The sequence below is a fragment of the Jaculus jaculus genome, chromosome 6 (genome assembly GCF_020740685.1).
Source record: "Jaculus jaculus isolate mJacJac1 chromosome 6, mJacJac1.mat.Y.cur, whole genome shotgun sequence".
NCBI lineage: Eukaryota > Metazoa > Chordata > Mammalia > Rodentia > Dipodidae > Jaculus > Jaculus jaculus.
The window spans coordinates 112,973,960-112,995,519 of NC_059107.1; the positions used below are offsets into that span (position 1 = coordinate 112,973,960).

Genomic DNA, 21,560 nt, shown 5'->3' on the forward strand with positions numbered 1-21,560 from the left:
TCCCACCTCTGCCCTCCGAGTTCTGGGATTAAAGGCATGTGCCACCACCTGGCTTCTGATTCCAATCTTAATAATCTTGATTATCTCTTTACCAGATTCAAATTCAGGCGCAGTGACTCGTGCCTCTAACCGCAATACTGGGAAGGCGAGGTAGGGAGGATCACCGTGAGTCCAAGGACAGCCTGGGACTACAGATTGAGTTCCAGATCAGCTGGGGTAGAATGAGACCCTACCTCGTAAAAAGACAAAGTTCATGAAATGCATTGACGTGGATGTTCTTGCCTTGGGGATAGTGCTCATATTCTGAATTTCTGGAGAACTTTGTACAAACTACCTGATTCTGTCTGGAATTCCTACTTTTGCTAGATCCAGCGACTAGAGCCGCTTCCAGGCGCGTGCGCAGTGTAAGCGGCGGGAACGAAGCCACTGCGCGTGCGCGCTCGCGCGCAGGGAGCCGCCGCCGCTTCCGCTCCGCTCCGCCTCCTCGCGGGGCTGAATGGCCTACGCCGACGCGGCGCCGCGAGCCCAGTGACTCAGCCTCCTTCCGCCTGACACCCTCCGCCTGGGCTCTCGCTAGAGGAGTGGGAGCTCTGAGGGGAGCGGCGACCCCGCCGGCCCGAACTCTTTCCCTGGCAGCGGCAGCTTCTTCCCTGGGACAATATGTTCAAGAGAATGGCCGAATTTGGGCCTGACTCCGGCGGGAGAGTGAAGGTCAGTGTGCGCCTGCGCGGACGGAGTCTCCGCCCCCTCATGCGTCCCTCCGCGCCTGCGCAGACTCTGTTTTCGTCCCCGTCCCTCCCCTCCGCTTTCCTTTGCCTCTCTGCCCCGGCTTGCCTTTCTTCTTGTGCTCAGCTTTAACTATAGTCTCTGGGAGAGCGAAAACTTTATTGGGCCCCGACTTCTCCCAGTCACCTACATCGCGACAGACATGGAGAGATGGCTTAGCGGTTAAGGCGCTTGACTGTGAAACCTGAGGACTGAGGTTCGATTCCCCAGTACTTGTATAATAAGCCAGACATGGTGGCACATGTATCTGGAGTTTGTTTTTTTGGCGCACCCATTCTCTGTGTCTCAAACAAATAAATTATATATTTAAAAAGAAAACATTACCGAGGCCACTTCGAGAGCCGGGAAATGCTGCCTCCGTCCTCCCTGTGAGGATGAGCACCCACGCCATTCACAGACGCCGGGGTGGGAGAATCGCCGTAGGTTTTACGGAGACGGTAACCGAGGTTGCCGAGTGTTAAGTGCGTCCGAGTTCTGGCATTTACAAAGCTGTCGCCAATAGCTTATGCCCTGGCACATAGGCTACGTGCAGTAAATATCCGCTTCGCTCATTTAGTGGGAGATCAGAGCCTACGTAATGTTGGACATTGCCACAAGTAATTCTCTCCCACTTCTCTTTTTTTTTTTCTTTCTGTCTTCCTTGTTTGTTTGTTTGTTAAGGTAGGGTATCACTCTAGCCCAGGCTGACCTGGAATTCACTATGTAGTCTCAGGGTGGCCTCTAATTCACAGTGATCCTCTTCTGCCTCCCGAGTGCTGGGATTAAAGGTGTGCACCACCACGGCCTCTCCCACTCTTCTTTCTTTGCCAGATTAATTTTTAAGGCAGGATCAACTGGTTCCTACCCAGACACCTTTGTTTGGTTTATTTTTCGAGGTAGGCTCTCACTCTAGCTCAGGCTGACCTGGAATAAACTAGGTAGTCTCAGGATGGTCTCAAACTATGGCCGTCCTACCTCAGCCTCCCAAGTGCTGAAATTAAAGGTGTGTGCCACCACGCCCAGCTCCCCTCCCCATGTTTTTAAACCAAAACTTTTCTGATCATAATTCATTGCAAAAGGAAATTTTTCTTTCAAAAGAAATCATCCACATTTGCATCAATCTAGTTCAAATGTTTAAAAAATACATTATTCTAGTTAGTGTGTTACCAGCTATCACTTTTAATCTCACATGTGAAATGACAGTTCTTCAAAAATTCTAGGATCTATTAGATTTAATAGAAATGCCAGATAAAAGTTTATAGTATCAGAGATTATACTTTTTAAAGGACAGTTTTATTTTACTTTTATTTATTTGTTAAAGAGAGGAAGAAAGAATCGGCGCACCAGGGCCTCCAACCACTCAAACGAATTCCAGACATGTTCTGGTTTATGTGGGTTCTGGAGAGTTACACCTGGATCCTTGCTGAGCCATCTCTCCAGCTCTTTCCTTCTTTCCTTCCTTCCTTTCTTTTTTTAATCATTTATTTGCACAGGTGTGTGTGTGTTTGTGTATGTATGGGTGTACCAGGGTCTCTCGCCACTTCAATCAAATGCCTGTCCCACTTGATGTGGATTGCCAGGGAATTGAACTCGGGGTGAGCAGACTTTGCAAGCAAGCACCTTTAACCACTGGTTTATTACATTAATGTAGCCTCTTTCACATATGATGTATCTTGATGTTTGTCCATCAGATACATTGCTACTATGGAAAGGTGGTCTCAGGTTCATGAATAAAACAGTATTTTCTCTTCCCTTGCTACATTTTTTTGATGTGTGCATGTTCATATGTGTGAGTGCAGGCACACATTTGATGTCAGAGGACAAACTTGGCTGATGGTCTTCACCTTCTACTTTGTTTGAGGCACAATATCTCCTTGTTATGCCCTGCATACACCAGTCTTCTGTACAATGTTCCTGTCTCTTCCTCCCTTCTCACCAGAAGCATACTAAGATTAGACACTCATGCCACAGTACCCAGCTTTTTATGTGGGTTCTGATGAGCTGAACTCAGGTACTCACACTTAACGCAACAGGAACTTCATTCACTGAGCCCTCCCCCAACCCCCGTTTAATATATATATATTTTTTACTATGAATATACTTTGTGTGGACACCTCATGATTGGTTCCACTTAGTATTTAATGTCACTTTTCCTTTTCTTAATCATCTTTACATAAATCAGGTATAATGAAAAACTTGTATATATATCCTAGAACTGAGCACAAATGTGGCAAACATGCTACTGACCTGTGTTTGCCGAACCTCAGTCATCTAAGTGCCACTTGTACTATCTTTGCCATATCTAAACCCAATTGTAACATCTGGATTTAAATCAATTCAACTTTTAAAAAGCTGAAAAGCCTCTTCCTAAACATCTTGAGACTGACAGTTTGAATTTCTACTTATAGTTACGTTTTGTCTTATGTAGATTAAAAACATTGTGTTAATTAGCTGTCCATTGTTCTGAAAGAGACAATTTTAAAGGAGAAATGGTTTAATTGGCTCATGGTTTCAGAGATTTTGTATCTGGAGTTCCAGAGCTCATGTTGACAAGGCAATGAGTAGAGACACAAGTTGAATCTTTAAGTTGTGCTTTATTCAAGAGACAGCAATCTGAGAAGGTAGCAGGTTGACACCTGAAAAACTTTCCATTATAATTCTACCCAGCAGATTATATTGGGAGAACCTGGGGGAAGCAAAGGTGGTCAGTCATTTCAGAGCTCAGCCTTGGTCCTCTGGTCAGGTGGTCAGCCACTTTTCTGAGACGTGTGATGTTTATGCTCCTCTTGTTAGCCCCAGTGCTCTTCCCTTTGCTCTGTGGGCTCAGTCATTTCTTAAAACCCTGAATCTAGTTAGCTTCTGCTGCTACCAGCCTTGTACTCATTCCTCCATGGGCATCTGGACTTGGGGAAGGTAGTTCAACAAACCTGCCATTAACCACATGTGTGTTGTGCATGCATGTGGTAGTTAACCTTCTCATTGCTGAGATAGAGCAACTGATCCAAGGCCGTTTATGGGAAGAAAGGTTTTTTTCATTTGTTTTTTGGCTTGTAGTCTGGAGGGGATGCTCTATGGTGACATGGGAAAGCTTGGCATGAGCAGAGGCTGGACATCACTTCTGCCACAGCAAGTAGAAAACAGCAGGAGAGTGAGCCCAGTTTTAGTGAGGGCCTGGCTATGACACTACAAAGCCTACCCATTCAACACACCTCCAGCAAGGTTCCACCTTTCAATTGCCACCAGATAAGGACCAAGTGTACAAAGCACATGAATTTATGGGGGACCTCTGATCCAAGCCACCATATTATGCCAAGCTATTAACAACATGGATGTTCAGTTGCTTTCTACAGCATGGAGCACAAATGTGTGTTTATAATACAGAAGATAATTATAATGCAGAAGATAAAAGTGCCCCTAACCATCCCTCTTACACCCTATCAGTCTCCATTCGTGATCACTTAGCCCCATTGTCATAGGCTTGAGGTAAGGCTCAACATTGTGCATGGACAGCATGGCAGAGCAACACTGCTTGCCCACGGTGGCTGAGAAGCAGATGGTTGAGGAAGGAGAAGAGGAGGGAAGAAAATTGTCATGGCCCTGTCACCTCCCAGTGGTACCACTTCATATTCAAACCATATGGCGCAAAGTAATATAAAATGCCCTTCTTCAGGCTAAAATCCTCTTACATACTGTCTTTTACTGTTGTACGGTGCTTTGCTAAGACTGCCATGAGCTAATGAGGCCACAGCAAGTGATCGCAGTCCAACTGGCCATTTGGATTCAGAACCCTAACTTTAAGGTTTATAAGGAGAAGGCCTTTTATGCTTCTTTAGCAAAACTTTCCAGTGCTTTGTGTAGTGATTTAAATGGAAGCATTTCACATAGGGAACATTATAACTAATCTGTTGTTCAGTTACTTGTGTTGCCATGAAATAAATGTGTCAAACTGATTTGAGAAGAATCCATGTCTTTAAAAATAATTTTATTTATTTCCAAATAGGGAATAAAAATGGACATGCTAGGGCCTAGTGACACTGCAAATGAACTCCAGATACATGCTCCACTTTTTTTTGTTGTTCTTGTTGTTTTTTTGTTTTTCGAGGTGGAGTCTCACTCTAGCCCAGGCTGAGCTGGAATTCACTCTGTAGTCTCAAGGTAGCCTTTAACTCACTGCGATCTCCTACCTCTGCCTCCTGAGTGCTGGGATTAAAGGATTAAAGGTGTGTACCACCATGACCGGTTTACATGCTCTACTTTGTGCATCTGGCTTTACATGGGTACTGGGGAATTGAACCCAGGCCTTCATGCTTTGCAAGCAAGTGCCTTTAACTGCTGAGCCATCTCCAGCCCCCAGAATCCATGTTTGAACTAAATTTTTAAAGTTGTTAGACTGCCATTCTTTTAAGTAATCTATCAGAGAGGCAGGTGTTGGTGGCTCATGACTTCAGTCTAGTACTCAGGAGCTGAGGTAAGTGAATCACCATAAATTAGAGGCCAACCTGGGCCAGAGAGTAAATTCTAGGTTAGCTTGGGCTAGATGAGACCCTGCCTCAAAAAATAAATAAATAGATGCTGGAGAGATGGTTTAGTGGTTAAAGCACTTGTCTGCAAAGCCCAGGCACCCAGGTTTGACTCCCCAGAACCCACATAAACCAGACACACAATGTCATGCATTTGCACAAGGTGGCACATGCATCTGGAATTCTATTGCAGTGGCTAGAGGCCCTGGTGCCCCAATTCTTTCCCTCATAAAAAGTAAATAAGTGAATTCATAAACAAACAGGCTGTCAGTGCTCTCACTCTATTTAGGTAATGGCAAAATATTTACTGGCTTTTAATTATTTTTCTTTTAGGGAGTTACTATCGTTAAACCAATAGTTTATGGTAATGTTGCTCGCTATTTTGGAAAGAAAAGAGAAGAAGATGGTCATACCCATCAATGGACGGTATATGTAAAACCATACAGAAATGAGGTAGGCTTTTGATTTTCCTATAATTTTTGTTTTCAGAGGTAGGGTCTCGCTTTAGCCCAGGCTGACCTGGAATTCAGTCTGTATTCTCAGGGTGGCCTCAAACTCATGGTGATCCTCCTCCCTCTTCTTCCCAAGTGCTGGGATTAAAGACGTGTGCTACCATGCCCAGCTTTTCTGTATTTTTTTTTTTTTTTTGAAGCTACAATGCTTGAAAATACATTGTAAAATATTTTGTAGTATTTTTCTGAGTATAGAATGTGCCCTATGTTGAAGAACCCTCCCCCAAATTGCAAGAATAAATGAAAACTCATACTTTCATGTAATTAGTAGAAACTAGTTTTCCAAAAATGTCTCCTGATAAAAATTAAAGTAACAAAAGTTATCTTGTTATAAAAACAGTACCACTGGGCATGGTGGCACATACTTTTAATCCCAGCACTTTAATTCCAGAGGATGAGCTAGGAGGATCATTGTGAATCTAGGCCAGTCTGAGGAGACTACATAGTGGATTCCAGGTCAGCCTGGGCCAGAGCAAGACCCTCCTTCAAAAAAACAAAAGGACAACAACAACAAAAAAGGTTTTCTTTTTGTATAGTAAGAAATCTTCTAGAGTTGGTTATAACTGATGGTTATGCAATTCTGCAAATATACCAAAAATTAAATTGTATGCTTACATAGATAGATTCTTCACAGTGCCTATTGCATGAGGATAAGACCCTATATTATTTACCTTAATTGGCATCTGGCACAGCAGTATTGGTGTCACTTAAATACTGATAGGAGAAACAAATGAAGTATTACCAAAAACATCTTCAAACATTTTATTGCCAAAAAAAAAAAAAAAAAAAGTCTTATGGGACTGGAGAGATGGCTTAGTGGTTAAGATGCTTGCCTGCAAAGCCAAAGGACCTCAGTTCAATTCTCTAGGACCCATGTAAGCCAGATGTACAAGGGGACTTATGCATCTGGAGTTTGTTTGCAGTGGCTGAAAGGCCGGACATGCCCATTCTTTCTCTCACTCACTCTGCCTCTTTCCCTCTCTCAAATAAATAAGTAAAATTTTTTTTATTTTTTTGTTCATTTTTATTTATTTATTTGAGAGTGACAGAGAGAAAGGGAGAGAGAGAGACAGATAGAGAGAGAATGGGCGCGCCAGAGCTTCCGGCCACTGCAAATGAACTCCAGACGTGTGCACCCCCTTGTGCATCTGGCTAACATGGGTCCTGGGGAATCAAGCCTCGAACCGGGGTCCTTAGGCTTCACAGGCAAGTGCTTAACTGCTAAGCCATCTCTCCAGCCCAAGTAAATATTTTTTATAAAAGTCTTATGAAATCTGCCTCAGGAAAAAAACATTATGATAAAAAACAAAAAACCAACCTAGTGTTACAGTTACCTTCACATTGCTGGGATAAAACACCTGACCAAAAGCAGCTGATGGAGGAAAGTTTTTTTTTCTGGCTTACAATCTCAAGGGGAAGCTCCATGATGGCAGGGAAAAACATGACATGAGCAGAAGCTGGACATCACTTTGCTAAGGCTTGTGGACAGTAGCAACATCAGAGTAAGCCAAACTCTAGCAAGAGAGAGCTGGCTATAACCCCCTAAACTTAGCTAGCATCACTAACACACCTCTTCCAGTAAGACTTCGCCTCTCAACTTGCATCCAGCTAGGGCTCAAGCAGTCAGAACACATGAGTTTATAGGGGACATCTGACTCAAACCAACACAGCAAAGTAGTAAGATATCATTGCAGCATAATCCTAATTTTATTTTTAAATGTATGTAGACCATAAAAATTGCAAATGTCTAAGAATAAGTCAGGCCTGGTGGTGCGTGTCTTTAATCCCAGCACTCAGGAGGCAGAGGAAGGAGGATCGCCTTTGAGTTCAAGGCCACACTGAAACTATGTAGTGAATTCCAGGTCAGCCTGGGCTACAGTGAGACTGTACCTTGAAAAATAAAAAAATTTTTAAAAGTCTAAAAACAAATAAAACTTGTTACTGTTAGAGAGGAACTGGCTCTGTTTTTACACTTTTATTTTCTATAATCAGACATTATATACATGTATCTTTTGTTTCTAAGATACTTTCTCATTATTTAGCCCAAGGTAGCTTTGAACTTATCATCTTCCTACCTCAGTCTCCCAAATGCTGGGATTACTGGTGTGCACCATGTTTGACATATGAATTTTTATGTGTGTGTGCATGTTTGTATATGTGTGGGTACACGTGAGAGTGTACTCATGGAGCCTAGAGGGTTTTTGTTGTTGTTGTTTGGTTTACAGTACTGGGATATGAACCATGACTACTGAGCTACATCTTCAACCCCTTTTAAAATTGTATCTTGCAACAGGGTCTTGCTAAGTTATTCAACCTGGCCTTAAATTTGGGATCATCCTACCTCTGCCTCTTGATTAGCTGAGATTATGTGTGTCTAGTTAATTCATGGTTTTTAAAAAATTTGTGTGTGTGTGTGTGTGTGTGTGTGTAGGCATGCACATGTCACAGTGCATGTATGATCAGAAGACAACCCCTGGTGTCAGTCCTTATCTCCCACTTTATATGAGGCAGACTGTGTTCATCACTGTGAACATCGGGTTGGCTGGCCCATGGTCTTCAGGATTCTCCCTCCTATTGGGAGGGCTCTGATTATAGACACTTGCTATTACATCCAGTTTTACATGGGTTCTGGGGATCCAAACTCAAGTCGTCACACTTACAAAGCGAGTGTTTGACCCATTGAGCCATCTTCCCAGTCCTGCTTTACTGTTTAAATGAATTTCATAAAATTTGATGGGAAGTATGTTTTATAAAATTGTATGTATTATAGTAAATGCATTTTCATTGTAGAACTAATTAATTTCTCTGTATTTTAGGATATGTCAGCATATGTGAAGAAAATCCAGTTTAAATTACATGAAAGCTATGGCAATCCCTTAAGAGGTATACTAGAGTTTTTTTGGTTCATACTATACATAATTAATAATAAAAGAACCAGGAAAATGAATCAGTAATTTACAGTTGTTTTTATTATTATTCTCTTTCCAGTTGTTACTAAGCCTCCATATGAAATTACTGAAACAGGATGGGGTGAATTTGAAATAATCATCAAAATATTTTTCATTGACCCTAATGAAAGACCTGTGAGTAATGCTTATCTTTGCAAATAGAAAACAGAGTATTTAGTAATACTGATGAGCTATTGTTTGTTTAGCTGTACTTCATGCAAGCTTATGACAGTATATCTTGCCATGAGTTATGCTTTTCTTCTTTTGTTTTTGTGAAGTAAGGTCTCATTCTAACCTAGGCTGGCCTCAAACTCAGGTGGTGTTCTTACTTTAGCCTCCCAAGTGCTGGGATTAAAGGCATGTGCTACCTGGCTCTGGATATTTATTTTTAAGTGAAATGCCTTGCAAGACCATTTCTTTCCCTTCAGCAAGGACATAATAATAGACCACAGAACTCAGATGATTCCTACAGCAAAAATTCATTAGCATCATTTGATTGGTTTTTCAGACCCTGGTCGTGGAGATCTTGCTGGTAGCCCAGGCTAGCCTCAGATTTGTGATCCTTAGGCTTCAGCCTTCTGAGGGCTGGATTCCAGGCAAGGGCCACTGTGCTTATTAGAAATTCATTTGTAAGATGGCTCTATTGCCAGTTGTCTTTTAAAAATGTGTTGCCTTATCTCTCTGTCTCCTAATCTGTTCTCTCACCTTAACTGGAAAATACATCTATGAAAGAAATGATTATATTTTGTAACCTCTGAGACAGTTTCCAAAGTCTGTCTTGGAAAGTTAAATTAATATTGTCTATTGCACTTCTGTGGTAGTAAATCTGTATACACAGTGATATAGGCCTAACGTTTATTCCCTAAAAATGATTGTAGTGTTCTGTTAGTATAATGAAACCATTATGCTTGTTTGGTAGTTAGCTCTTAAAGAAAATAGATCATATGAAAGTGCATATAAAATACAAAATAGGGAGCCGGGCATGGTGCGCATGCTTTTAATCCTAGCACTTGGGAGGCAGAGGTAGGAGTATTACCATGAGTTTGAGGCCACCTGAAACTACATAGTGAATTCCAGGTCAGCCTGAGCTAGAGACCCTGCCTTATAAATAAATAAATAAATAAATAAAATTGGGAGTTAGGGAGATGGCTCAGCAGCTAAAAGCATTTGTTTGCAAACCTTGTAGCCCTGTTTTGATCTCCCAGTATCCACACAAAGTGAGATACACAAAGTGGTACATGTGACTGAAGTTCATTTGCAAAAGTTCCTGGCATGTCTATGCTCTCTCTTTCATAAATCAATATTTTTTTTTAAAGTTTTTTTTTTTGGTTTATTTTTTTATTTATTTATTTGAGAGCAACAGACAGAGAAGGAGGCAGAGAGAGAGAGAGACAGACAGACAGACAGACAATGGGCACGCCAGGGCTACCAGCCACTGCAAACGAACTCCAGACGCGTGCGCCCCCTTGTGCATCTGGCTAACATGGGACCTGGGGAACCGAGCCTCGAACCGGGGTCCTTAGGCTTCACAGGCAAGCGCTTAACCGCTAAGCCATCTCTCCAGCCCATAAATCAATATTTTTAAAAATAAAATATAAAACAGGCAGTACAACAATGGTGAGATTATGAGTACCACAATAGGAGTCAAGACAGGTTTCAACAGGGTGCTGCCTCACCGTTCTACCACTTGCTGTGCACTGGATATGCACAAGAACACAACCTCACCATCTCTTTCCACAGACTTCCTAAAAAGGACAACCAGGCCGGGTGTGGTGGTGCACGCCTTTAGTCCCAGCACTCAGGAGGCAGAGGTAGTAGGATCGCTGTGAGTTCAAGGCCACCCTGAGATTACAGAGGGAATTCCAGGTCAGCCTGAGCTAGAGTGAGACCCTACCTTGAAAAACCAAAATAAATAAAAAGGACAACCTGAGGCACAGCTTGTGTCTGACCAACTTTCAGCAGTGGACCCCAGTGGCCAGGGCCTGTGACACCTGGGCCTCTGAGTCATCTGTTCTGCTCCATACACTAAGGAGAACTATTTTGAGCTGATGGGAATCAGTGGGTATCACTGGCTGAAGGAAGGGCGTGGTTACCAACCAACCTGTTGCACTTGACATCAGCCAGCTCTGGTGATGTAGGAAGTGTTGCTCTGAAGGCTGAGTGCCCACAGCTCCATTTTCTCCACCTCTTCCTGCTTTCCAGTGGAAAAGACCTCAGCACCTGTCACTTTACCTGCATCTTTGGCTGGAGGCTGGAGACCGGCCTTCACAGCCCCTTTTTACACCTGGGCCCTCAAGGTGCCCAGCCCTCCCCTGTAGAGCCATGACCTACCCCCCGCTACCACCTGCCAGAGCCTACATCCAGAATGAGCATAGCCACCAGGATGGTAAGACACCGCCTTTCTTTGAGTCCCAATCAGTCTCAAGCAAGCCAGTTTTTTAAAAAAATATTTTTACTTATTTATTTATTTGAGAGAGAGAGAGAGGCGCCAGGGACTCTACCTACTGAACACAAACTCCAGACTTATTACCTTGTGCAGCTGGCTTATGTGGGTACAGGGGAATTGAACTTGGGTCCTTAGACTTCACAGGCAAGTGCCTTGACCACTAAGCCATCTCTCCAGCTTTTTTGAATTCATTCATAAAAGCCAGTTTAGACTTACACTTCTTTTTTTGAGATGAGCCCAACAGGCTGCCTTTTTTTTTTTTTAATGCAAGAGTGTGTGTGTGTGTGTGTGTGTGTGTGTGTGTGTGTGTGTGAGAGAGAGAGAGAGAGAGAGAGAGAGAGAGAGAGAGAGAGAGAGAAAGGGAGAGAATTAGCATGCCAGGGCCTCCAGGCACTGTAATCAAACTCCAGACACACATGCCTCCTTGTGTGCGTATGTGACCTTGCACACTTGCATCACTGTGCATCTGGCTTACATGGGACCTGGAGAGTCAAACATAGTTCTTAGGCTTTGCAGTTAAGTGCCTTAACCACTAAGGCATTTCTCTAGCCCAACTTACACTTTTAAAAAACAAACAAACAAAAAAAAAAAACACATTGTATCCAAGGATGACCTTGAACTCCCAATCCTCCTTCCTTTATCTCCCAGGTATGGGATTGTAGGTATGCACCACCATGCCTGGCTTCCCACTCTGTACTTAATCACAGAGGCATAGCAGACTTCTGTCTACTGGCCACATCTGCCTGACCAGCTGGGAAGCCAGCTCCTGCACTTTCTACTCTTGGCCCTGTCTACTTCGGAGACAACGGTTTATCAGTCACCATCCTGAGCTGCTATGTTGGCGTATAGCAAAGTCCCACTAAGAAATTTTAGTCCCTTTGGAAGTGTGCAAAGAGATAGATAGACCTTGGAGGTGTATGTCAACCAGCAGCCCTGCACCATGGTCCCTGGGGAAGATCTGGCCAAGATGCAGCCAGTCATGCACAGACTGAGCAATACCACTGCCAGTGTGAGGCCTAGACCTTCCTGGTCACCAGTTCAAACTCATATACACCAAGCGAGCCTTTGCACTGATACAAAGGAAAAAACTTGGAGGGGGAAGAGCTCTCCATGCCCCAGGAGGTCCTGGCAGCCTTGGAGAAGGATTATGAAGAGGAAGACATGGATTCGGCGGAAGCAGAGGCTACAGAAGGAGAATAGTGAGTGCAGAGGCACAGCGGGCAGCCATCCCTTTATCTCCTCCTCACTGTAACGTTACAGAACATATGCTGCTATCCATACTCCTGTATTGAGCCATTATTTGTCCTGTGTGCTATGCTTTAAAAAACTAAATTGTTTATTTAAGAGAGTGAGACGGTTGTGCCAGGGCCTCCTGCTACTGCAGACGAACTCCAGACACATGTGCCACTTTGTGCATCTGGCTTTACGTGGGTACTGGGGAATCAAACCTGGGCTGTCAGTCTTTGCAAACAGATACCTTTAACATCTGACCCATCTTTCCAGCCCTTGGGTGCTGTGCTTTTAGACAAAATTCCCAGTCAGGAAGAGAAATACAAAATAAAGACCAAGTGAATCCCCGCACTCAAGAGGCTGAGTTAGGAGGATTGCCATGAATTCTAAGCCAGCCTGGGAGATGGTGAATTTTAGTCCTAAGGTACAGAGTGAGATACTTTCAAAAAAAGTAAAAAATAAAATAAATAAAAAAAAAATAAAGCTGGGCAAGGCAGAGGAGGGCTTCGTTATAAACTTTTCCCCCACTAGTTTTCCTGTCACTTCAACATTTAAACTAAAAAAGATGCTACAAGCTAGCTTCCAATTTGGACATGGCACCAGTACTACACACAATTGAATGAATGACCCACATCTTTGTGGTCCCTCCCATGGCAGACTCAGTATGCTTTTTTGGACTAAATAGGTATGATCTTGATTGATATAAATGTGTGAACATGAGAGCGGGGTTTTGTTTTATTTTTTGATGTAGGATAGGGTCTGGCTCTAGCCCAGGTTGTCCTGGAATTCACTATATAGTCTCAGGCTGGCCTCCAACTCACAGCAGTCCTCCTACTTCTGCCTCCCAAGTGCTGGGACTAAAGGCATGCGCCACCGCACCTGCCTTGACCTTATTTTCTAAAAGCTGCTCCTAGCTGGGCACAGCAGTGCATAACTTTAACCCCAGCACTTGGGAGGCAGAAGTAGGAGGACTGCTGTGAGTTGGAGGCCAGCCTGAGACTATATAGTGAATTCCAGGACAACCTGGGCTAGAGCCAGACCCTGCCTTGGAAAACCAAAAAAAAAAAAAAAAAGAAGAAGAAGAAGAAAATAAGGTCATAGTTGGGTGTGGTGGCACACCTTTAATCAGAAAACTGACGGAAGCACTCCTCGGCACTTGTACAGTTAGTTCAATGACTGCCATTGTAACTGCTTCAGGCTTATCATCTTCTTGCTGGACTAGTGGCTTCCTGGTGTTGTAGTCCGGTTCACATTGCTGGCAGAGAACACCTGACCAAGAGCAGCTTGTGGGCAAAAATAGGTTTATTTTGCCTTACAGACTTGAGAGGAAGCTCCACTATGGCAGGGGAAAATGATGGTATTAGCAAAGGGTGGACATCAGTTAGACAGTAGGAACAGGAGAGTGTGCCAAACACTAGCAAAAGGAAGCTGGTTATAACACCCATAAGCCCACCCCCAACAATACACTGCATCCAGGAGACGTTAATTCCCAATTGCCATCAGCTGGGGAGACTAGCATTCAGAACACCTAAGTTTATGGGGGACACCTGAATCAAACCACCACACTGGTGATGTCATCAATGCCATGCACATGAGGTGGGTTGAAGTCCAGGTTATAGACTTCCACTAGAAGTGTGAATCCAATGTTGGCTAAGGCAAACTTTCAGTGTGTCAAATGGAATATTCAAACTGATCATTATATCCAAATTATAGATTTTGTTCAGAGCTTCAGCCTGTGCTGTTATCCTTGGAAAACTGGTTTTCATTTCAGACTTCATTAGGCATACGGTCACATAGGAAGCCAGAAGACTTCTAGGTCTCCAGGTGCCGTGTCCTCTGAGTTGCCCTTGAGGTTTTCCTACAAAAGGCAACTGCTGGAGAGAGGGCAGAAGCCAGAAGTTCTGAGCGGTCCTGTGGCACACGGTGCCTTTGCCTGTGCCCCAGCTAGACAGCCCAAGGAAGACCACAGGGAGCAATTTGGAAGTCATAGTCTTAGTGAGGAGGGAGCCCATGAACTTTGTCTCTCTGCCTCGGCACCCCCTGCACACAAGGGACTCTCAGATTCTGAAACCATGCTGAACCTGGAAAATGTCCTTCACGTAGGATGCTCGCACTGGCCTAGTTGTGTCCACATAAGTCAGACGTTTCTCAGTTGAGCTCAAGTGTTTAAGCTTAGTTACAAGGTCTTCTTTTTACAGGGTAAAAGAATAGCATGTTCTTATGATGATTGTAGCTGACCTTTGGGAAGATTCTTTGAGGCCTGTGAATTGATTTGTACAACTTCAGCAGTGGCTGTGATGTTTCACCAGCTGTGCTTCATTTCGCTGAAGTGATGACACATTGTACTGCAAAGCTTCTCTGTGGTAGTGTACCTGTCAGTATTATATGCAGACATGTTGCTCTTGCCAAAGTGAGCTATCACTGACCAACTTTCTATTATGACTTTTGTACGACAATTATATCACCCTAACCAGAGTATCTTGCTTTCATTGATGAATTCAGTATTGGTTATTCCTTTAAAAATAATAATACCTTGGGTTGGAGAGATGGCTTAGTGGTTAAGGCACTTGCCTGTGCAGCCTAAAGGCCCATGTTCAACTCACCAAATCCCACATTAGCGAGATGCACAAGGTGGCACATGTGTCTGGAGTTCAATTACAGTGGCTGTTGGCCCTGCGCATCAGTTCTTTCTCTCTTTAGCACTCTCTCATTAAAACAAAATAAAAAGGCTGGGCGTGGTGGTGCACTCCTTTAATCCCAGCACGTGGGAGGCAGAGGAAGGAGGATTGCCATGAGTTCAAGGCCACCCTGAGACTGCTTAGTGAATTTCAGGTCAGCATGGGCTAGAGTGAGACCCTACCTGGGAAAAAAAAAAAAAAAGACTTTTCATTGGGCATGGTGTTACATGAGGAGGCAGAGATAGGAGGATTGCTGTGATTCAAGGCCAGCCTAGGAATACAGAGTTAAGTTACAGGTCAGCCTGGGCTAGAGTGAGACCCTACCTCAGGGAAAACAACAACAACAAAAAACACTTGTTTTTTCTTTTTTGAAGCAGTCTCATTATGTAGCCCAGACTGGCCTTAAATTCACAGCAATCCCCCTGCCTCATCCTCTCATGTACCAGGATTATAGGCATGGACTACCATGTCCAATTAACTCTTTTCCTCATTAAATTTGTAAACTCTAATCTTCATAGTCAGCTGTTAAAATTAATCCAGTTTAAACCAGGCATGGTGGTGTACTCCTTTAATCCCAGCACTGCTGGGTGACAGAATAAGCTTCAGTTCAACCTGGGCTACAGTTAAGACCCTGCTTCAACAGAAATGAAAAAAGGTAATCCAGTTTCACTTATGTGAGCAAAATCATGTCTTACAATTTTCTAACTTAATTTCCATAGCCTTATCTTGTGGTTTTTTTGCTGGGGTTTTGGTTTTTTGAGGCAAGGTCTCACTCTATCACAGGCTGACTTGGAGCTCACTCTGGAGCCCCGGGCTGGCCTCAAACTCACTGTGATCCTCCTATCTTGTCCTGCTGAGTGCATCACCACACACAGCTCTCTGTATTATTTTTGTTTACAACGACTTTCCTAGAGATGCTTGCATAGTTCCTAACTTGTTCTAACTTGTACAAAATGTTCCTGTTAAGGAGGTGTAGACAGATGGTGGGTACCTGCAAGGAAAACAAAAGTACAAAAAGTTTGGGTGATTTGCAATTGAAGCCAGATGTGGAATTTGCGGTGTTTATCAATTCCATTCTCTTAATTCAGTTATAGAGCTGATGGGCTCATGATGGTGATGAAAACCAGTGCATGGACATAACATCTGTTTATTCTACAGGTCACCCTCTATCATTTATTAAAACTATTCCAATCAGACACCAATGCCATGCTGGGGAAAAAGACAGTGGTTTCAGAGTTCTATGATGAAATGGTAAGATTCTACAGTGAGAGGGAGGTTTTTGAAACAGGGTATCATATATCCTAGGCTGGCTTTCAACTCACTAGTAGCTGAGGAGAACCTTGAACTTTTGGTTCTCCTGCCTCCATGTCATTATATTGGGATTATGGGTATGCATCTCTGTACCAGATTTATGCCATAGTGGGGATTGAACCCAGGGCCTTATACTTGCTGAGCAGATACTCTGCCAACTGAGCTACATCCCTGGTCCTTACAATAAGAGTTTGTAAAATATTTTAAGTTGGATAATTTATTATTGGCTTTTCTTTTTCATTCTATCCCTTAAGATATTTCAAGACCCAACAGCAATGATGCAACAGTTATTAACAACATCTCGTCAGCTAACATTAGGAGCCTATAAGCATGAAACAGAATGTAAGTGACATATAATAATTAATCTTGGAAAGTAATATATTCAGTAATGGTGAGAGAATTAATTGATTAGTGGCTATTAAATTTTTCTACTGACATACATAAATGGCTTAGGTGTTAAAAGAAGGTATATGTTACTATAAACAGAAGTGAACAAAATAAGGAAAACAATACTACATGGTTTTATTTATTTGTTTGTTTGAGAAAGAGGCAGAGAGAGAGAGAGAGAATGGGTGTGCTAGGGCCTCCAGCCACTGCAAACAAACTCCAGATGCCTTGTCCCCTTGTACATGTGGCTTACGTGGGTCTTGGAGAGTTGAACTGGTATTCTTGGCTTTGCAGGCAAATACCTTAACTGCTAAGCCATCTCTGCAACCTACTACATTGTTTTTAAATGCTTGATACTTTAACTGTAACTACTTTATTTACCCCTCATAAATCATTTGGAAATACCTGTTTTAACAATATAATTTAAACAATAAAATTGGGGGCTAGGGAAATGGCTTAGTGGTTAAGCACTTGCCTGTGAAGCCTAAGGACCCCAGTTTGAGGCTCGATTTCCCAAGACCCATGTTAGCCAGATGCACAAGGGGGCTCACACACCTGGAGTTCGTTTGCAGTGGCTGGAGGCACTGGCACACCCATTCTCTCTCTTTCTATATATATATATATATATATATATATATATATATATATATGCCTCTTTCTCTCTGTGTCTGTTGCTCTCAAATAAATAAATAAACAACCAAAAAAAATTTTTTTAAAAAGATAAAATTGGAGCTGTAGGAATGGCTTAGTGGTTAAGGCGTTTGCCTGCAAAGCCAAAAGAGTCAGGTTCGATTCCCCAGGGCCCACATTAGCCAGATGCACAAGGGGGCACAAGTGTCTAGAGTTCGTTTGCAGTGGCTGGGAGGCCCTGGTGCACCCATTCTCTCTCTCCATCCCTTTCTCCCTCTTTCTCTGTCAAATAAATAAATAAATAATTTTTATTTCATTTTATTTTATTTTATTTGGTTTTTCGAGGTAGGGTCTCACTCTAGTCCAGGCTGACCTGGAATTCACTATGGAGTCTCAGGGTGGCCTTGATCCACCTACCTCTGCCTCCAGAGTGCTGGGATTAAAGGTGTGCGCCACCACACTGGGCAAAAATATTTTTTAAAAAAAAAGATAAAATTGAAGAAGTGGGAATGTCAACAGTTATCTAATAAGGAATTGAGGGTGTATTTGAATTCAGTTTTTCTGATCTCAGAGTTGGGGTTCTTTTCACCAAACCATCCCTCTTCCACTTAGTGACTGTCATGTGAAAGAACAACCTTCCATAATCAGCAGCTACCTAAAGTGTCCACAAGATGGAGATGTTGGATGCAAGCACCATTTTTCTGTGTAAAAACCAATTGATATACTTTATGTATACCCTATTTTTGCAGTTATATTTTCTTTAGTCATTTTTATGTGTTAATCTAGAATTTTTGTTTTGTCTTTGCATTTCTGGGGATTGAACCCAGGGTCTCATAAATGCTAAGCAAGCATTCTAACAACTGAACTGCATCACCATTTTCTAAACTTTTCAAGTATTACATAATGTTATTTTGTCATCATAAACAATTATAATAGTTGGTAAGGTATTTATGTGTCATTATTCCAGGTACCTTTATATACCTAGAATTCATTTAAATTTTCAAATAAGACATTATCATTTGTTTTATAAATGAAATAAGCAATAGAAAGCTGAAGCAACTTATTACAGCTAACAAATGATAGAGCTAGAATGAAAATTTAGAGTTTTGCTAACCTTTTGGGAAAAAAGAAAGCTGCAATTTATTTTGATACTGTGATTTTGCTTATGTAAGTTACATGTCTGTATTATTTACCAGTACTTGTAGTTGTGATGTTCCTTATGTAAGCCACACCTATATTATTTAGGAATACTTGTAGTTGGCTCTCATTCCATGGCATCTCCTAGTTCTGCATGCCCCTTTATTTCTCGAGTCATATGTAGATGGATAAAAATAACTTCTAAAAGCTTTAACTGTGAGTTATTGGCTACAGTTTCATTCTTACTTATAGAAAACAGCTGATATCCTCTGTTGAGAGTTTAAATTTTCTTACCTTTCATGTCCACTTATGTTTAATGTTCTGTATCTTAAGTTGTATACATTTAAATATGAAAATATTGACCTAAGGAAATGGTATGTGTGTTGTTGTATGACAGACATGTCTCAACATGTGAGAAAAAATTAAGTACAATTATTTTTGTTCCTTAGTTGCAGAACTTGAAGTGAAAACCAGAGAAAAATTAGAAGCTGCCAAGAAAAAAACAAGCTTTGAAATTGCAGAACTTAAGGAGAGATTAAAAGCAAGTCGTGAAACTATAAATTGTCTAAAAAATGAAATTAGAAAACTTGAAGAAGATGATCAGACAAAAGACATATAAACAGTGTTGAAGAGAACTTGGCAGCAAGTTAGACTGGAAATAAGGTGGACTTTAATGGAGAAATGGACTGAATGAAAAAACTGTGATGCTTCTTGGAGGAACTGCATAAATAATTGCTGACCATGGATTTCTCAGTAGTGAAGTCCAAGTATTCATACTACTTAAGCAATCATTGGGGGAAAATATATGGATGTCTTAAGAGTGGCTACTGTATGGGCATTTTACCAACGTCCTTTATGGAAATTCCATGATGTTGAGCACAATTTTTTTTACATTTTTATTGGAATATATATATGTAGCTTATTTTCCATTAGGCAGGCATCAGAATTTCATTATAAAGTATAATGTGCAAATTTTTATACTTCTCTCCTAGTTAGAATTAATAATAAGCTTGGTGTGTATATTTAATTTTGCAAGTACCTGTCTGCCCTCTCCTACCTCTTTTGTATATATGATGTACCCAGTAAGTAAATGTAGCTTACTGATCCTGTTTCTGTCTCTTGTTTTTCCTTTGTGATTGAAGACTGTAGAGCTCCTTCAATAGAAACAATGGATCTCCACAGTATTGTGACCTTACATCTTTACTCAAGAAATGCCTCAGGCTGGGTGTGGTGGCACACACCTTTAATTTCAGCACTTGGGAGGCAGAAATAAGAGGATCACCACGAGTTTGAGGCCACCCTGAGACTACATAGTGAATTCCGGGTCAGCATGAGCTAGAGTGATACCCTACCTCAAAAAAAAAAAAAAAAAAAAAAAGAAAATCTTTATTTGAGAGCAAAAAGGAGAAAGAGTATGGGCATGCCAGGGCCTCTTGCCACTGGAAATGAGCTCCAAATGCATGCGCCACCTTGTACATCTACATCTGGCTTTACATAGGTACTAGGGAATTGAACCTGGGTCAGCTGGCTTTGTAAGCAAGTACCTGTAACTACTGAGCCATCTTCTCAATCCCTCATTTCTGCTTAAGTTGTGGGATTTGTATGTATTATATATAGATTGTACAACGGTTTTGTGGTATGAAATTTATGCTAGGTCCTTTAGGGCTTGAGAGGGATATATAGATAGTAGGAATTTCAGATTTCACCCACCTTTTAGACCACTGCCTACCAGGCCCATGAAGATTGGAGTCCCAAAGTATATGTAGGACATACCTACATATAATCAGAAGAAATTCATGAAGAAAAGTCTTAATTTTACTTGAAAAACCTTAATATGAAAAGTCATCCCTGTGCTCATAAAAGCAAAGTCCATATCAGCACGTCTAAAATTATGCATACATAGAGGTTTAGAATGCAGAGTGCCTCAGTCTTGCCCTTCAGCTTTTAGTGCTATGCTGGGGTAATGAAGTGATGTTGTATCTTGTCAAAGGCCTTTTCTGCATCTATTGAAATGATCATGTGGTTTTTATGTTTAACTTTGTTTATATGGTATATTACATTGACAAATTTCTGTATGTTGAACCACCCCTGTTCCTGGGATGAATCCCACTTGGTCAAGGTGGATAATGCTTTTGATGTGTTGTTGGATTTGGTTGCGAGGATTTTGTTCAGGATCTTTGCATCTAAGTTCATCAGGGAAGTAGGCCGGTAGTTTTCTTTTCTTGTGGCATCTCTACCTGGTTTTGGAATTAGGGTGATACTAGCTTCATAAATGGAGTTGGGTAGCTTTCCCTGTTCTCCAATTGGGTGGCACAGTTTGAGGAAGATTGGTTTGAGTTCTTCCATGAAGGTTTGATAGAATTCAGCTGAGAAGCCATCTGGTCCTGGACTCTTCTTTTGGGGGAGGTTTTTTTTTTTTTTTTTATTACTTTTTCAATCTCCATGAGTGTGATGGGTTCATTGAGGAGATTAATCTGCTCTGAGTTTAGCTTTGATAGATGGTATGAGTCCAGGAATTTATCTGTCTCCTCTACATTATCCAGTTTTGTGGAATAGAGGTTTTTGAAATAAGTCCTGATGATTCTCCCTCCACTTTCCCCTTCACAACTCCACTCTCCATCATAGCCTCTCCCCATCTCCATCAGTCTCTTTTATTTTGATGTTATCATCTTTTCCTCCTATTATACTGGTCTTGTATAGGTAGTGCCAGGCGCTGTGAGGTCATGGATATCCAGGCCATTTTGTGTCTGGAAGAGTGCATTATAAGCAGTCCTACCCCTTCTTTGGCTCTGGCATTCTTCCCATCATCTCTTCTTTAATGGACCCTGAGTCTTGGAAGGTGTGATAGAGATGTTTTAGTGCTGAGCACTCCTCTGTCACTTCTCAGTACTGTGGTGCCTTTGGAGTCATCCCAAGGTCACTGCCATCTGAAAAGAGAAGCTTCTCTAACCAAAAGTGACTCAGAAGGCATCATAGTGCTGGAAAGAAGTGACTGG

General features: G+C 42.0%; 1 protein-coding gene and 1 pseudogene across 1 annotated transcript; one reads left to right on the top strand and one right to left on the bottom strand.

The window, feature by feature from the left end:
* The first annotated feature begins 472 nt into the window (after positions 1–472).
* Yeats4 (YEATS domain containing 4) lies at positions 473–19,673 on the top strand. The gene is made up of 7 exons (XM_004650084.2): positions 473–711; positions 5,619–5,738; positions 8,614–8,680; positions 8,786–8,880; positions 16,258–16,350; positions 16,665–16,752; positions 19,014–19,673. Exons 1-7 carry the CDS (start codon positions 661–663, stop codon positions 19,181–19,183), a joined length of 684 nt encoding a protein of 227 aa, XP_004650141.1. The 5' UTR covers positions 473–660; the 3' UTR covers positions 19,184–19,673.
* LOC123461433 lies at positions 10,862–14,409 on the bottom strand (annotated as a pseudogene).
* Positions 19,674–21,560: the final 1,887 nt, after the last annotated feature.